This window comes from Scyliorhinus canicula, chromosome 18 (genome assembly GCF_902713615.1).
Source record: "Scyliorhinus canicula chromosome 18, sScyCan1.1, whole genome shotgun sequence".
Classification (NCBI taxonomy): Eukaryota; Metazoa; Chordata; class Chondrichthyes; order Carcharhiniformes; family Scyliorhinidae; genus Scyliorhinus; species Scyliorhinus canicula.
Window position 1 is genome coordinate 114,235,434 of NC_052163.1, and position 18,241 is coordinate 114,253,674.

Genomic DNA, 18,241 nt, shown 5'->3' on the forward strand with positions numbered 1-18,241 from the left:
AGACAATGGTAGGCACGGTGGTACAGTGGTTAACACTGCTGCATGGACCCGTGTTCAATTCCGGGCTTGGGTGACTGTGTGGAGTTTGCACTTTCTCCCCCAAGTCTACGTGGATTTCCTCTGGATGCTCTGGTTTTCTCCCACAGTCCAAAGATGGGCAGATCAGGTGGATTAGCGATGGTAAATTGCCCATTAGTGTCCAGGGATGGGACAGGGGAGTGGACCTGGGTAGGATGCTCTTTCAGAATGCAGACTCAATGGGCCGAATGGCCTCCTTCTGCACTGTAGGAATTCTATGGCTCTATGGACATAGCAGAAGTTTTTGGTATTGCACTGATCACAAGTAGGTTCATCTGTAAACATGCAGCTTTCTTGTCCTGATGTCAGAACAATATTGGACCTGGTGTGAAAATAGAATCATAAAGCAGGGAAGGCAGCCATTCAGCCCACCTTATTGCGCCAGCTCTTTGAAAGAGCTGATTAATTGGTCCCACGTGCACTCACCCTTTTTTCCTTTCCACGTATTTATGCTGCTCCCTTTCAAAGCTACTCCCCTGCTTTCAGGCAGTCGATTCTAGATCATAACTTGACGCATAGAATAATTTATCTCCGTCACATTGTTCTTTTACCAAGTATCTTAAATTTGAATAATCAACCTGACAGTGGAAGGTTCATAAAGTATGGGGCCCAGAATCGAACATAATATCCCAGCTGGTCCTAACCAGTGCTTTCTAAAAGTTTAGAATAACCTATTTGACTTTTGTCCTCTATATCTCTATTTATAAAGCCAAGGATCCGATAACCTTTTGAAACCGCATTAGCATAGGCCGATTGTGCTTCAGGAAGGTATGAGAGAACTGGGCCCACACAAATGTTGCTTCTTTACCTCATCGGTTGGATTCTGCATGTTTCCTTTTGGAACTTTGCCTGGGTTATCGACATCTCCCATTTCATTTAACTCCACATGGAAAAGGTAGAATACAAATCCATACAGTGCTGGACCAAGGCCATTGCACAATCCACGGATCCCAGTGATCATTCCTTGCACAACCCCTGTAGAAAAAGGAAACGGCCATCTCAAATTAAATCCTTTGAATGAAGATTTCACATTTTAACCATTATTAATTAACCAAGCTAAAATTAAACCCAAACTATACTTGAACAAATAAAACTCTTTTAAAATTCCACATAGCAATCAGTTGCCCCCTCCACTCACGTCCTCTGGACACCGGAGCTTTACTGGGAAATGGTTCCCCAAGTGGCAGTGGCTCTACCTCACCTAAGCGCAGGTACAGGAAAGTGCTGACAAGATGGAGTTGTTCACCTTTCTGATTTCCAGCATTTGGCTTTTGTTGAGTCTGTATGGCTGTGAAAGGCATCACAGCTCACACGGACATGATTGCATGTCCACACACATAATGGTTACCTGATAATGATTTGAAAACCAGTGTTTTGACTGATTCCTTCCTTCTCCCTCCCCCCCTCACCTCCGCTCCGCTCCATGGGCAACGCGACCAATTGTAGTAATGCTGAGATCAGTTTATGCAGTAAAGGTGTTTGACCGGAGACCTGCTGGTCTGTGTGGCTGTACTTTTTTTGTCTCCGTGATTCTCCAAACAGAAATAGAACATAGAACATAGAACGATACAGCGCAGTACAGGCCCTTCGGCCCTCGATGTTGCACCGACATGGAAAAAATCTAAAGGCCATCTAACCTACACTATGCCCTTATCATCCATATGCTTATCCAATAAATTTTTAAATGCCCTCAATGTTGGCGAGTTCACTACTGTTGCAGGTAGGGCATTCCACGGCCTCACCACTCTTTGCGTAAAAAACCCACCTCTGACCTCTGTCCTATATCTATTACCCCTCAATTTAAGGCTATGTCCCCTCGTGCTAGCCACCTCCATCCGCGGGAGAAGGCTCTCGCTGTCCACCCTATCTAACCCTCTGATCATTTTGTATGCCTCTATTAAGTCACCTCTTAACCTTCTTCTCTCTAACGAAAACAACCTCAAGTCCATCAGCCTTTCCTCATAAGATTTTCCCTCCATACCAGGCAACATCCTGGTAAATCTCCTCTGCACCCGTTCCAAAGCTTCCACGTCCTTCCTATAATGAGGCGACCAGAACTGTACGCAATACTCCAAATGCGGCCGTACTAGAGTTTTGTACAACTGCAACATGACCTCATGGCTCCGGAACTCAATCCCTCTACCAATAAAGGCCAACACACCATAGGCCTTCTTCACAACCCTATCAACCTGGGTGGCAACTTTCAGGGATCTATGTACATGGACACCGAGATCCCTCTGCTCATCCACACTACCAAGAATTTTACCATTAGCCAAATATTCCGCATTTCTGTTATTCTTTCCAAAGTGAATCACCTCACACTTCTCCACATTAAACTCCATTTGCCACCTCTCAGCCCAGCTCTGCAGCTTATCTATGTCCCTCTGTAACCTGCAACATCCTTCCGCACTGTCTACAACTCCACCGACTTTAGTGTCGTCTGCAAATTTACTCACCCATCCTTCTGCGCCCTCCTCTAGGTCATTTATAAAAATGACAAACAGCAACGGCCCCAGAACAGATCCTTGTGGTACGCCACTCGTAACTGAACTCCATTCTGAACATTTCCCATCAACTACCACTCTCTGTCTTCTTTCAACTAGCCAATTTCTGATCCACATCTCTAAATCACCCTCAATCCCCAGCCTCCGTATTTTCTGCAATAGACGACCGTGGGGAACCTTATCAAACGCTTTACTGAAATCCATATACACCACATCAACTGCTCTACCCTCGTCTACCTGTTCAGTCACCTTCTCAAAGAACTCGATAAGGTTTGTGAGGCATGACCTACCCTTCACAAAACCATGCTGACTGTCCCTAATCATATTATTCCTATCTAGATGATTATAAATTGTATCTTTTATAATCCTCTCCAAGACTTTACCCACCACAGACGTTAGGCTCACCGGCCTATAGTTACCGGGGTTATCTCTACTCCCCTTCTTGAACAAAGGGACCACATTTGCTATCCTCCAGTCCTCTGGCACTATTCCTGTAGCCAATGATGACCTAAAAATCAAAGCCAAAGGCTCAGCAATCTCTTCCCTGGCTTCCCAGAGAATCCTAGGATAAATCCCATCTGGCCCCGGGGACTTATCTATTTTCACCTTGTCCAGAATTGCCAACACTTCTTCCCTACGCACCTCAATGCCATCTATTCTAATAGCCTGGGTCTCAGCATTCTCCTCCACAATATTATCTTTTTCTTGAGTGAATACTGACGAAAAGTATTCATTTAGTATCTCGCTTATCTCCTCACCCTCCACACACAACTTCCCACCACTGTCCTTGACTGGCCCTACTCTTACCCTAGTCATTCTTTTATTCCTGACATACCTATAGAAAGCTTTTGGGTTTTCCGTGATCCTACCTGCCAAAGACTTCTCATGTCCCCTCCTTGCTCGTCTCAGCTCTCTCTTTAGATCCTTCCTCGCTTCCTTGTAACTATCAAGCGCCCCAACTGAAACTTCACGCCTCATCTTCACATAGGCCTCCTTCTTCCTCTTAACAAGAGATTCCACTTCTTTGGTAAACCACGGTTCCCTCGCTCGACCCCTTCCTCCCTGCCTGACTGGTACGTACTTATCAAGAACATGCAATAGCTGTTCCTTGAACAAGCTCCACATATCCAGTGTGCCCAACCCTTGCAGCCTACTTCTCCAACCAACACATCCTAAGTCATGTCTAATGGCATCATAATTGCCCTTCCCCCAGCTATAACTCTTGCCCTGCGGGGTATACTTATCCCTTTCCATCACTAATGTAAAGGTCACCGAATTGTGGTCACTGTTCCCAAAGTGCTCACCTACCTCCAGATCTAACACCTGGCCTGGTTCATTACCCAAAACCAAATCCAATGTGGCCTCGCCTCTTGTTGGCCTGTCAACATATTGTGTCAGGAAACCCTCCTGCACACATTGTACAAAGAATGACCCATCTAATGTACTCGAACTATATCTTTTCCAGTCAATATTTGGAAAGTTAAAGTCTCCCATAACAACTACCCTGTTACTTTCGCTCTTTTCCAGAATCATCTTCGCCATCCTTTCCTCTACATCCCTAGAACTATTAGGTGGCCTATAGAAAACTCCCAACAGGGTGACCTCTCCTTTCCTGTTTCTAACCTCAGCCCATACTACCTCAGAAGAAGAGTCCCCATCTAGCATCCTTTCCACCACCGTAATACTGTCCTTGACTAGCAGCGCCACACCTCCCCCTCTTTTGCCCCCTTCTCTGAGCTTACTAAAACACCTAAACCCCGGAACCTGCAACAACCATTCCTGTCCCTGCTCTATCCATGTCTCTGAAATGGCCACAACATCGAAGTCCCAGGTACCAACCCATGCTGCCAGTTCCCCTACCTTATTTCGTATACTCCTGGCATTGAAGTAGACACACTTCAAACCACCTACCTGAACACTGGCACCCTCCTGCGAAGTCAAATCTGTGCTCCTGACCTCTATACTCTCAATCTCCCGTACCCCAAAACTACAATCCAGGTTCCCAAGCCCCTGCTGAATTAGTTTAAACTGCAGGAAAATGCTGCAGGAAATGGCATTTCACATTCACCCAATACTAAGGTAGGAATTTGGAAATGGGAACCTCAAATTCACTCCTTACCATGGGCAGCAGGGTGGCGCAGTGGTTAAGCACTGCTGTCTCATGGCACCGAGGACCAGGGTTCGAACCCAGCCCCGGGTCACTGTCCGTGTGGAGTTTCTGCATTCTCCCCGTGTCTGCATGGGTCTCACCCCCAAAAACCCAAGGTAGGTGGATTGGCCACGCTACATTGCCCCTTAATTGTTCAAAATCATTTTGCACTTGCTGTACACAGGGAGTGTGATCCCAGGAAGAGGAAACGTCCTACCTTGCTGATCTGGATCGGCATTCCTGGAAACTAGGGCACTGACTGCTGGGAAGGTGATGCTGGACATGGCAGCCACAGCTCCCGCTGCCCACATCATCCTGCAGGAACACAAAAACAATTCAGTGCCAACGTATGAATGGCTGGCACTAGTTCTCCAGGACACGTTCTATAGTTTTAGCACCCTACAGTTCAGAGAACCAGCAACGGTGAACCCTTGAAATGCAGGTGCACCACTGGAATGAGGTTTCACGAATGTAAGTACAGGGCATCAGTTCCCACTGCACTGTGCAAATACACCTTTATTAATGCTACTGTACCAATGAGCAAAAGTGAAACAGTAAAGCACCACATGCCTTGATATGCATTATATTTATACATTGTCCCAAATGTGGGAAATGGACAGCATAAAAACACCAAATTCTAGTAAGTCAACCTTATAATTAGTAATGGGTTGAAGAGTTATGGAGAACGGGCAGGAAAGTGGAGTTCAGGCCAAGATGAGATCAGTCATGATTGTATTGAATGGCAGAGCAAGCTCAAGGATTGAATTGCCTAATCAAGCGCATGCTTCTTGCATTCAATGCAAGATTATGGGTTTACAGATCCAACACATATCATTAACTATGACTGACAACTTCACAAACTGGTTTGGACCTGGGTTTGACTCCTGGCTTTGGTCACTGTCTGCACGTTCTCCCAGAGTCTGTGTGGGTTTCCTTCGGGTGCTCCGGTTTCCCCCCCACAATTCCCGAAAGACATGCTTGTTGGGAGAATTGGACATCCTGAATTCAACCCTCAGTGTACTAGAACAGGCGCCGTAGTGTGGTGGCAAGGATATTTTCACATTAACTTCATTGCAGTGTTAATGTAGGCCTACTTGTGGTACTAATAAAGATCATTATAAAACTGTTTTGATTGAAATTGGTGAAAAAAATAAAAACACTCATTTAAAGGGAATTGCAAGCTGTGTTATTATGAGTAAACTCATTTCTCCAAAATTGGCTGCTCTGCATGCAGTAAGTGAAAATAATTTATGCCTGCTCATAATTTTGTTAAAGTTACTCCCTGTTTAGCAGGCTGTATTTTATCACTAATTCTGTACAGCCAGCTGGGATTACACATCATCTGAGTTTATATCCAGCAACCCCTTGAAGTGCACTATACCCAATAACACCTTAAGGTTTTGAAGTTGCCATGGTAAATGTTCTTCACCAGTTTTGTTTCATTGCGTCCTTTGACCTAAAGGCAGAGGGTGAGTAGCAGGTGGCTCTGACAATGTCCAGAAGTCAGATGTGAAAAGAGATCAAACACAGATTGAACTGTGTTTGCATTTATAATAGGCTGGAGGCAGTTAGCTTGCCGTTAAGCTTAGTGTAAGTTTTGTTATCCGATCCAGGAAGGAGCCGCAATGGAGAACAACTTTTTCTATAATGGGCCATGGTGGAGATAGCAGTACTGGAGTAAATAAAAGGGATGGTACAAACCGAGAACTAATAGCAAATAAACATATTCAATGGTTCACTCATAAACCAAAACTAGGGCTTGTTACAAAAAATAGTTATTAACAAACTAAATAAAGAAATCAGGAAGAACTGCATTCCCCAGAGAAAGGTGAGAATGTAGCACTGGCTACTGCAAAGAGTAACTGAGATGAAGAGCATAGATACAGTTATGAGGCTGCAAAATAAGCACGAGGGAGAATATAAGGTTATACTGATACGAGGGCCGGTTTAGCTTAGTTTTTTTAAATATAAATTTAGTGTACGCAATTAATTTTTTCCAATTAAGGGGCTATTTAGTGTGTTCAATCCACCTACCTTGCACATCTTTGCGTTGTGGGGGCGAAACCCACGCAAACACAGGGAAAATGTGCAAACTCCACACAGACAATGACCCAGAGCCGGGATCGAACCTGGGACCTTGGCGCCGTGAGGCAGCAGGGCTGACCCACTGCGCACCGTGCTGCCCTCGGTTTAGCTTAGTTGGCTGGACAGCTGGTTTGTGATGCAAAGCGAGACCCAAAGCGCAGGTTCAATTGCTGTACGGGCTGAGGTTATTCATGAAGGCCCCGCCTTCTCTACCTTGCCTGAGGTGTGGTGATCCCCAGGTTAAATAACCACCAGTCAGCTCTCCCCCTCAGAGGGCAAAGGCTTATGAAATCAGAAGCACAAAGGGACTTAAGTCCTAGTTCAAGATTCTCTTCAGGTTAAAGTGCAAGTTCACTGGGCAGTTAGAAAGGCAAATGCAATGTTAGCATTCATGTCGAGAGGGCTAAAATACAAGCGCAGTGATGTACTTCTGAAGCTATACAAGGCCCCATTTGGAGTATTGTGAGCAGTTTTGGCCCCATATCTAAGGAAGGATGTGCTGGCTTTGGAAAGGGTCCAGAGGAGGTTCACAAGAATGATCCCTGGAATGGACACTGTCATACGAGGTGTGGCTGAGGACTCTGGGACTGTACTCAATGGGGTTTAAAAGAATGAGGGGGATCTTATTGAAGCTTACAGGATACAGCGAGGCTTGGATAGAGTGGACATGGAGAAGATGCTTTCACTACTACAAAAAACTAGAACCCGAGGGCACAGCCTCAGACTGATGAAGGGGCGATTCTTTAAAACTGAGATGAGGAATTTCTTCAGCCAGAGAGTGGTAAATCTGTGGAACTCTTTGCCGCAGAAGACTGTGGAGGCCAAATCACTGAGTGTCTTTAAAACAGACAGAGAAGTTCTTGATTAATAAGGGATATGGGTTATGGGGAGACGACACAAAAATGGAGATGACAAACATATCAGCCATGATTGAATAGTGGAGCACACTCGATGGGCCAAGTGGCCTAATTCTGCTCCTATGTCTTATGGTCAGCAGCCTATAGTCATCTGGGACTATGTAGGCTTTACTTATTTACACTGATAGGGTGAGGTAAAAGTAGCACTGAAGGAAATTGTTGGAGCATAAGTATCAGTACGTCACACACTTTGGGAGCTCCCCATCACGGGATAACCTGAGATTGTAAAAGATGTTATATAAATGCAAGTCTTTCCCTCAGGTTGAAGTGGCCATGGGCCCACAGCACATGGCTACTGGTGTAAGCTTCTTGTGTAAGTCACATCGCTAGATGCAAGAGTGTCCTAGGAACTGACTAGCCGAACAAAAGACCGAAGTCCATCTAATTTCTCTTTTACCAGCCTGATAGCCACATGATAGAATAATGGAGTTGGTAACTAATCACAGCAATCAACTGCTGTGCCCTTAATGGTGCAATCAGATTTTTTTTTTGGGGGGGGTAAGAGGAAAGAGAGAAGGGGGGGGGGAAAGAGAGAGAAGGGGGGGGGAGAGAGAGAAGGGGGGGGAAAGAGAGAGAAGGGGGGAAGAAAGAGAGGGGGGGAAAGAGAGGGAGGGGGGGGAAGAGAGGGAGGGGGGGGGGGGGGAAGAGAGGGAGGGGGGGAAGGAGAGAGAGAGGAGATATGCACAAAAGACACCAAGAGAGTGACTCTGTTCTGCTTTAATTTATTTTTTGTTTTATTTCACTTGCAGCCTATTCAGACAGCTGGCCTCATTGCCAGCCCTGACCACAACATTGCAAAATAGTGCAATTTACTGGAACTTGTTAATGTTTCATTGGTGCGGGTTTACATTGAGAAATGGTGAACTGATTGCCAGGAAACCACAGAATTTGGTTCAGTCTGGCAGCAGCTGGACTCCGGGGCTGTTTTTACATCATTGGCCTGTAACCTCCTCAGAGTGGCAATCTCCAGCTGGATTGTCACTCTTTACAGACTTGCGTTGAAATTGCAATGCCCCGTCTTGCCCAACCTTCCTCACTCAGGCTGGTGGAGACAGGAGCAGTGAAGCATGCCTCGGCTGCATCAGCTTGGAGTAACCCCCCCCCCCCCTCCCCCCGCACTTTTTACAGCACTAGCTGCCATAAAGCAGATGTTTAACGGGACGATTTAAAAGAAGACGGTAAGTTTCAAAGCCATGTAGTTCAGATAATGGTTGGGAGGAGAGAGATCTGCCAGAGGGCCTGGGTGTTTAAATAGTTACTCTGGAGTTAGAAGTGGGTTTTTTTGTGGCGGCTAAAACTGGTAGACCGATCTAAAATTAGCAATTCAAATCGCTTCTGCTGAATGGTTTCCAGCCACCCAGTGCAATTGTCCTGGGGAAGTTAGCGCTGTGGGAAATTGCCAAGTAAACCCTTGCATGGGAACTTCCTCGAGGGATAGCCCGATGCAGCATTGGGAAACCCCCTAAATATGACCCTGGGGAACCAGGATGTTATGGGCCATTGTCGCCTTTCCAGAGTATTTTAACATTTACTCCTCTGCAAGAAAATTTTCATCTTTTCTATCCACCAACACATTACGTGCCTCTGAAATGCTTTACCTGTGCCACCATTTACCTGCTCGATAAAATGCTAGTCGCCCTATGTCACAGGAAATAATTTTTCATGCTATATCAGTACTCAACTGCAAGGGACATCAAGCACAAGCCCCACTCAACGTCCACTCACACAAACAGGGATCAATGGATATGATACAGGAGCAGAAATCCAGTCTGACTTTCCTCCCCCGGGTGGCTCTGACCTGTACAACCTCTCATAAAACTCCTCAAAAACCTTGTTAATCAGCTCCATGGCCACCACCAACTTCCCTGCCCTATCCCTCACCTAAGAATTACCCTTGCCGCTGCTTTTCTCCGGAGCTGACCTGCTAACATACCTACCTTATCTCCATGTTCATAGACTGTACCCCTTGCTCGTCTCAGTTGGCGTACCGCCTTCCTGGTGGACAGTCGGTCGAAGCTCGCCTGTAGTTCCTTCCTCTTTTCCAGCTTTGCTGGGTCCCCATCTTCTGCATAACTCCCATCTATCTCCAACATCTCATCTATTACCCTCTGCCGCTCCAACTTCTCCTCTTTGTCCACCCTGGCCTTGCACAAAATTACCTCACCACTGCCTTTAGAGCTTCCCAGACAACTGCCTTAGACACCTCACCCGTACAGTTGCTGACCAGCACGGCTACCCCTTGAGCCCTTCTGTCAAATCCAGTGAAACACCCGACTAACCCAGCCCTTTTTAAGTCTCACCTGGTCCTTCACCCTCAAGTGAGTCTCCTGCAATATTGCCACATCAGCGTTCAAACTTTTACGGCGTGCAAGCACCCTTGACCTCTTGACCAGTCCTCCTAACCCCCTCACATTCCACGTGACTATCCTAACTGGGGGTCTCACCACCCCCCCCACCCACCCTTCTTATCCACCATCATACCACCAGGCCCTGCCCATAAGCCTGTCCCGCCCCCATCCATTAACATCAAACCCCTTTCCAAGAAACCCCCCTACAATTCTTCTTGAAAAACCATCTCCCAGCATCAATCCCTTCCCCTCCCCTCGTAGGCCCATTGAAACCCGCTAACCAGGCTCCAATGTCCGCAGTCCTCCTCTCACCTCAATTCACTAGCCGACTTTAGTTAGCTAGTGCAGGTGGCTCCCCCTTCCAAGATATATTGTCCCCTCCCACCCAGTCCCAGAGCACGAAAAAACAAAAACAACAATCCAACCCATACAATTCACTAAAATAAGATGTAACCGTTGCAATACAGAACGCCAATCAACCCAACCATTAACTTAAATTCTATAACAATGTAAAGAGAAGTAAATTACAATACACATCAGTAAACAGAAAACTGTAGCATTTATACATTTTCCAGCTCCCTAATCACAGTCCACAGTCTCTCTTCCAGCTCTATTCCTCACGTCTGTCGCAAGCCTTCTGCCCTCACGAATGCCTCAGCCGCCTCCGCTGTCTCAAAATAAAAGTCTTTGCCCTCATACGTTACCCTCAGCTTCGCCGGGTATACCATACCAAATCGCACTCCCTTTCTGAACAGTGCCACCTTCACTCGCCCAAATGCCGCACGTCTTTTTGCCAACTCCACCGTTAAGTCCTGGTAGATCCGAACTACCGCACCATCCCACTGCACCTCGTGCTTCTGCTACGCCCAGCTGAACACCTTCTCCTCATGCAGTACTTGTGGAAGCAGATAATTACTGCTCTTGGCGGCTCGTTCATTTTGGGCTTCAGCGTTAATGACCTATGAGCTCGGTCTAGCTCATACTGGGAGGGGTTCACACCCTCCCCCATCAGCTCCACCAACTTCTTAGCAAAGTATTCTGTTGGCCATGGGCCCTCTGTCCCTTCGGGCAAGCCCACAATTCTCAAATTGTGCCGTCTCGAGCGGTTCTCCAAGTCCTCAAGTTTTGCTCGGAGTCCTCTGTTGAGCTCCACCACCCTCTGCAACTCGTCCCTCATCGAGGTGAGCTGGTCGCTGTGCTGTGTCACGGCCTCCTCCACTTCCTTTATCTTCTCGCCCTGCTCTCTCACCTTGGCCAATGACTTTGCCACATCTACCCTCACCGGGGCGATTGCCTCCTCCACCATTGGTTTCAATGCGGCTGCCATCTCTTTCCTCAAGGCCTCCCTTTTCTTTCTTCTTTTTCTTTCCCCTTTCCCCCCTTCACTCTCCTGTCCTTCTTCAATCCGCTTTTTTCTTTGAAAAACAAAGTCAATTTTTCAAAGTGGGGGGGGAGGGGGGGAAACTTTCTTTAAACTTCTTTAAAACTTCCTCTTTCCCTTCTTTTTTGCATCGCTCCAGACTTTCCCTGGGACTGGACTTCAACCTTCTTAGCACGCTCTAGGTGGGAGCCATGCAACGTGGGACATCTCTTCTACATCCCATCCTGGCTTCGGGCCTGCCGCCTCTGCCCTTATAATAACCCTGAAAAAAGTCTCTGATCTCCGTGGAAACCCTAATCAAGGAAAATTGAAAATTACTTGCATCTTCAGCACATCCTTCACTGAGAAAATGCTGATTTATAATCTGGGCATTGACAGCTGTCTGGATTGAGTGTGCAGAACTTGAGGACATAGGGCGCAATTCTCTGGCTGTGTCGCACTCAAGCGAGAGCACAACGTGGCCAGAGAATGCAGAGAGAGGCCTGCAGTGAGCCTCGCGAGATTCAACAGAGTCCCACGAGACATCAGAGTCAGAATTCTGCCCCAAATGGGCGTGACCAAAAGCTTGTCTGTGTTGGGGTCACCCAGGAAAGTGGAATTGAAGTCAAAGACCACCCATAATCTTTATCAATGTCGGAGCCGATTTGACGGGCTGTATAGCGGTTTTTCTTTTTGGTTTTTTCTTTTGAGTGATAGTTCAAAGTAATCACACACTTACCAGGGTTGAGACCCAAAGCCGTACCAAGCTAGCTGGAGAATTTGGAAGCCGAGGCCCAGGAGGATGGTGTTCTTATGCCCTATGGATCTCATCAGGATTCCAAGCACTACAGTCTGCAAAGCAGATAAGAGCGAAATTAACGTTTAGAACATAGAACAGTACAGCTCAGAACAGGTCCTTCGGCCCACTATGTTGTGCCGACCATTTATCCTAATCTAAGGTATAGAACAGTACAGCACAGTACAGGCCCTTCGGCCTGATGTCTATGGGCAGATGTTGACGACACAACAGGCATCATTGGAGGAAGTCAAGAGGAGGTGGGAGGGTAAGCTGGGTTTGGTCCTTGAGGGGCGAGTGTGGAGTGAGGCTCTTCAGAGGGCCAACTTCACATCCTCATGTGTTAGGCTAAGGCTGGCCCAGTTAATGGTAAGGGAAATAAATATATGATGGAAAAACACAGTTCGCATCAGAACAGAATCCTTATTTCCTCCAACTCAATATTCTGCCAAGTGTTGATGGGTTTAACTACAGTATTCTCACAGCTGACTAGCTCTAGGCATATCACAGTCAAAATGTTCCTATTTTAAGGAGCAAGCACTTACTTGAGCTAAAATGGAAAGGATTCCCACAACTGCAATAAAGGCAGCTACAGTTTCGGAGGAAAATCCAATTACCTAGAGAACACAAATCACACAATAAATATAAATATTTTTTTAAAAAACCACACTTTTACCTTTAAAGTGTTTCCAGCTCTGAAATACTCCAGTCCAACAGGTAATTGGTGGTGTTCATGTTCTACAAGCCTCTCCTCACCGTCTCCATCTCACCCCATTAACAAAGCCTATTATTCATTCATTCCTCATGCACCCATCTAGCTTCCTATCCTGTTCATTACAACTACACCCTGTAGCAGCAACTTTCGACTTCTAACCACCTGTTACGCAGAATAACACGTCAGGTAATTCTGCAATCATAACTCCATTCAGCAAGAAAGCTCCATCAGCAGAAGGCCAGCCAGCAGGAGTTAGAACTAAACAATGCTAAACCAGCTCTCATCCTGAGGGAATAGATCTCTGGGCAAATTAACTTATAGCCTAAATCTACTTCAGGTATTGCTAAGGAAACTCAATGGATGAAAAATTCAGATTCAGGTGGTAAAGACATATTGATCTATAAAAAATATAGATGGAGGAATCTCAACCCAATTCCACTGCCTCGACTTCCATTCAGATTGTTAATCCTCCACCTGATTGTACTCACTTGCTCAGAGTCTCTTACCTCCCAGGTCATAATTCCCTCCAAAGGAGGCTTACCTCTGTTCCACCTCCTCCCAGCTCAAGTACTCCAGCTGCCCAAATTGTTCCACACATTGAGCTCTAGCCCCACTCCCCAACATCACAACTGAAGTCCGGCAGCCAAAATTTCAACCTCCAGCACATATAGCCAATAGCCTCTGGCATGAAAACTAACTCTCTTGCACTTAACCCATACCTTTAATATTGCAAAACATTTCAAAGCAAGTCTCAGTACTGATGGACTGGAAGCATTATCAACCTAACCTGGGCAAATTAACTTTTCGCCTAAATCTACTTCAGGTATTGCTCAGGAGACTCAATGGATGAAACATTGACAATTCAGCAGCTATGTCACTGGGACGGCATGCGGTTTTGCATTCCTGTTTCTCTATGGTGAGTTTCTGATCTCATCCACTTACCTGTGAGTGGGGCAGTATAGGTCAGTTACCTTTCCCATGGGAGGGAATGACAGGCAGAGAATAAAATAGGAGCAACTCAAGACCATAAGACAGAGGAGCAGAAGTAGGTCATTTTAGCCCATCGGGTCTGCTCCACCATTCAATGAGATCATTACTGATCTGCTATGATGATCCTCAACTCCACTTTCCCACTGTAAACCCATAACCTTAGATTCCCTTACCGATTAAAAATCTGTCTATCTCAGCTTTGAACATGCTGAATGTACCCGCCTCCATAGCCCTCTGCAGTAAGGAATGCCACAGAGTCACTACCCTCAGAGAAGAAATTCCTCTTCATCCGTATTAAACGAGCGACTCCTTAGTCTGAGATTATGCCTTCTGGTCCTCGACTCTCCCACAAAGGGAAACAGCCTATCAGCATCTACCCTGTCAAGCTCCCTGAGCATCCTATATGTCTAAATAAGCCCGCCTCTCATTCTCCAATGAGTACAGGCCCAACCTACTCAAACTCTCTTAATAAGAAAATCCCTAGTGAACCTTCTCTGGACTGCCCCCAATGCCAGTATATCGCTCCTTAGATAAGGGGAGCATAGCAGTTCACCGTATTCCTGATTTCATCTAACTAGTGCCTTGCGTAGTTTTAGCAAGACTTCCCTCCTTTTGTACGCCATTCCTTATGAAATAAAACCCAACATTCCATTTGCCTTCCCTATTACCTAATTGGGTAACTCAGATGCAGAATTAGCAGAGCAAATCTAGACTCAGAGAAGAGAAGCGAGAAAACAATACTTTATTCTTGCTTGGGATATGGGTGTTGTTGGCAAGGCCAGCATTTTCTGCCCAACCCTTGAACTGGGTGGCTTAAGAGTCAACCACCTCACACATAGGCCAGATCAGGTAAGGGTGGCAGATTTCCTTCCCTGAAGGACATTTGTGAACTAGATGGGTTTTTGCAACAAATGATAATGGTTTTATGGTCTTCATTAGACTTTTAACTAGCATTTTATTGAATTCAAATTCCACAATCTGCCATGGTGAAGTTTGAACGGGGGTCCTCGAGAGCATTGCCCTAGGTCTCTGGATTACTGGTCCAGTGATGAAACTGTCTCCCCAGAGAGCATGGGGAGAGAGAGAGGGAGGGAGAGAAGCAATCTATTGTCATTAAACTATCAGCATTTGCTTCAAAGATAACAGAACAGATTTAACATTTTCACAGGGCCACTTTACCTGTCTGAGATAAAGAAAGAAGCTGGAATACTGGCCTGCTTCAGGCAGGTAAGAGAGAAACACTGTAATACAGATCAGCAGAACTGTTGAATCCTGACCCACTTTCTTCAGAGACTGAAATAAAGGTAGAGAGAAAGATACATTAATGAAAATGACAAACTGAGACAACTCAAAAGGATATCCATGCATGTACTCAACATTTTTTTTTTTTTAAATCACAGAAGTGGGATATTACTCCATTTCAATCGCAAGAAATCAGCATCCAAAGACAATGTATCCAATCGAAAATTTATAGCTTCTCAAAACAATGTGATGATATCTCCGTGGCATCTACAATAAGTGAAATTAATGCTTTATTACTTCCCACCATACACGAGTGAGCATCATCCCCAACAGGACGAGGACTGCCAAATGAGCTCTCCCAACGCCCAATGTACTGGTCAGGTGTGGACCGAGTTAAGTAGACAATGCAAGGAGCAGGTTTAATCCCTTGGTCTGACCAATTACCGACAATAGCTAGGGGATCCCTGCCAAAATAATATTCAATCAGCCATGTCGGAAAGTGAATTTCAACTGCGGGGGAGGAAAAGATGAGGTTTCGACTGGTCTCGGAGTCTGTGGTCAATAGCACTCACACTTAATGTCGAGGCTTATGTATGAAGAGCAATCTCTCAAGTTACACCCAGGAGGGCTGTTTTAATTTAAAAGCACAGCCCAGTACGACGTGTTATCTTCAGGAGAGAAGGGGCTGAAGAGGTGATCAGATCGTTAATAATTCACCTGAAACGATTAATTGAATTCCAGGCCAATGCACACTGAAGGTATGGTTGGGAGGTTTTTCAAGGTAGACCAAATCGTGAGAAGATGGAGGAGCTCAGGCTGAAGATTCCAGGCTAACGTAGCATCAGAAGATGTAGCAAAACCATGAAACGGTTGCGTGAATGAGGGGGGTATCAATGCAATGGGGGCAGGGAGCCAGTGGTACAACAGATTTGCACAACTTGGTTGGACAGGATGCCAACAATGCAAGTCTGCAATTATAATTAAAGGGACCTAATAAAATTAGGATAACGAACAATACCAATACACGAGGATGATCTGATGAAAGAATTCAGTTACTTACTGCAAAAGGGTCTGCTTGTTCCCATGAAATTGGTGCACCCCAGGAAGCAGGCCTCATCTTTTCTGGCAAAGATTCTGGCACAGCCACAAGAATGAAACAGATGTCCAGCAAGGCAATAGCAGTGGCCAAAACTACCACAAGGTTGTCTCCATACGCTCTGGCCAAGTATGCTCCAATGGCAGGACTGGTCACAAGACTAGCTGCAAACGTTGCAGATACCTGTGATTGGGAGAAGACAACATTCTGACTACTTTTCATTCCTGTAGACTTTCTTTAAGCTGTTATGTCTGAGCAAATCTTGAGCTCATTCAAATATTCCATTTAAGAGATCAGTGCCAGTTTCATCACACACTGGTTAGACACAGAATAAATCTCCTTGTACACTTGTCCATCAAACACTCCCAGGGCAGGTACAGCACGAGTAAGATACAGTATAAAGTTCCTTTGCACTGTTCCAATAACATACCTACACCCCAAATGTTGAAAAGCACTTGAGTACCCCCCAATTATTTATTTTCTTCCAATTAAGGGGCGATTTAGGGGCAGCACGGTGGCACAGTGGTTAGCATTGCTGTCTACGGCACTGAGGACCCGGGTTCGAATCCCGACCCTGGATCACTGTCTGTGTAGAGTTTGCACATTCTCCGTGTCTGCGTGGGTTTAACCCCCACAACCCAAAGATGTGCAGGGAAGGTGGATTGGCCACGCTAAATTGCCCCTTAATTGGAAAAAATAATTGGGGACTCTAAATTTTTTTTTTAATTTAAAAAATAAAGGGGCGATTTAGCGTGGCCAATCCACCTACACTGCACATCTTTGGGTTGTGGGGGTGAAACCCACGCAGACAAGGGGAGAATGTGTAAACTCCACAAGGACAGTGACCCAGGGCTGGGATTCGAACCCGGGTCCTCAGCGCCGTAGGTAACAGTAATAACCACTGTGCCACGTGTCACCCCTCCTCACTTATTTTTATGCATTCAAGGGATGTGGGATTCATTGGTTAGGCCTAATTGCCCTTGAGAAGGTTGTGGGGAGCTGCCTTCTTGAACTGGTATATTCCTAATTGCTCTAACGCATTTGGCAAAGGTTTTTACAGCCAGTGGAAAAGTCTAACGTTATCTTTATCAGCCAGCAATTTGAACCAGGGTCCAAGAGGCCAGTGCATAACAAAATCATATACAGTCACCTATTATTTTAACTCTGTAAAAATCCTTACTGAGGTGCTGGCCATACCTTATGCAATGTATCTGAAATTTTGAACCAGGAAGGTTCAGCAGCTGCCTTATTCTTCCAAAACAACTTTCACTGCCAAACTCAGGTAAAGTTTATCTAACTCCTCAATCCATACAATGCTTTAGCTTAACCAAACGAACATTAATAGGGAACTAGACAAACAGTGAATATTGTACAACTCAATCCAAATAACCTACACCACAAAGTTACTCATCTATAAGCTGTTCTCACATTACGAGAAGAGAAAAAGGAGAACAGTAGGCACCTTCTAGAACCTTGTTTCGAGCAACATTGATTGAGGTCCATGAGCTGGGTTTCTACTTGCCCAGGCAACAAGAGAAGGGGAAAAAAGATTTAGCGTACCACAAGTGCGAACAGAGTAAATTGTGCTTCACAGTGAATTAGGTGTGCAATGCTTGCAAATAGAAGCAGAGCCCAGACAAGATCTTCCACTCCAACCGTGTAAACAGTGTCCAAAAGGAAACCTCAAAACCCAAAGTGGTTTGGAAAGCTAACATAAAATTAATGACTGGAAACCCAGTGGTTTAAAAAAAAAAAAATGTTAGAGTACCCAATGTTTTTTTTCTTCCCAATTAAGGGGCAATTTAGCATAGCCAATCACCTAACTTGCACATCTTTGGGTTGTGGGAGTGAAACCCACGTAGACCATGGGAGAATGTGCAAACGCCACGTGGTCAGTGACCCAGGGCCGGGATTCGAATCCAGGTTCTCAGCACCGTAACCCCAGTGCTAACCACTGCGCT

General features: G+C 45.7%; 1 protein-coding gene across 2 annotated transcripts in view; it reads right to left on the minus strand.

Moving 5' to 3' along the window:
* The window catches only part of LOC119953624 (hippocampus abundant transcript 1 protein-like), an 86,075-nt gene that overhangs the window by 13,786 nt on the left and 54,048 nt on the right, over positions 1–18,241 (minus strand). For both annotated transcript variants that reach the window (XM_038778074.1, XM_038778076.1), the window contains exons 6-11: positions 16,245–16,463; positions 15,122–15,235; positions 12,783–12,854; positions 12,181–12,293; positions 4,949–5,046; positions 887–1,053 (exon numbers count right to left, since the gene is read on the minus strand). In XM_038778074.1, the coding sequence (XP_038634002.1) occupies positions 887–1,053; positions 4,949–5,046; positions 12,181–12,293; positions 12,783–12,854; positions 15,122–15,235; positions 16,245–16,463 (783 nt within the window). The remainder of the gene's footprint in view (positions 1–886; positions 1,054–4,948; positions 5,047–12,180; positions 12,294–12,782; positions 12,855–15,121; positions 15,236–16,244; positions 16,464–18,241) is intronic.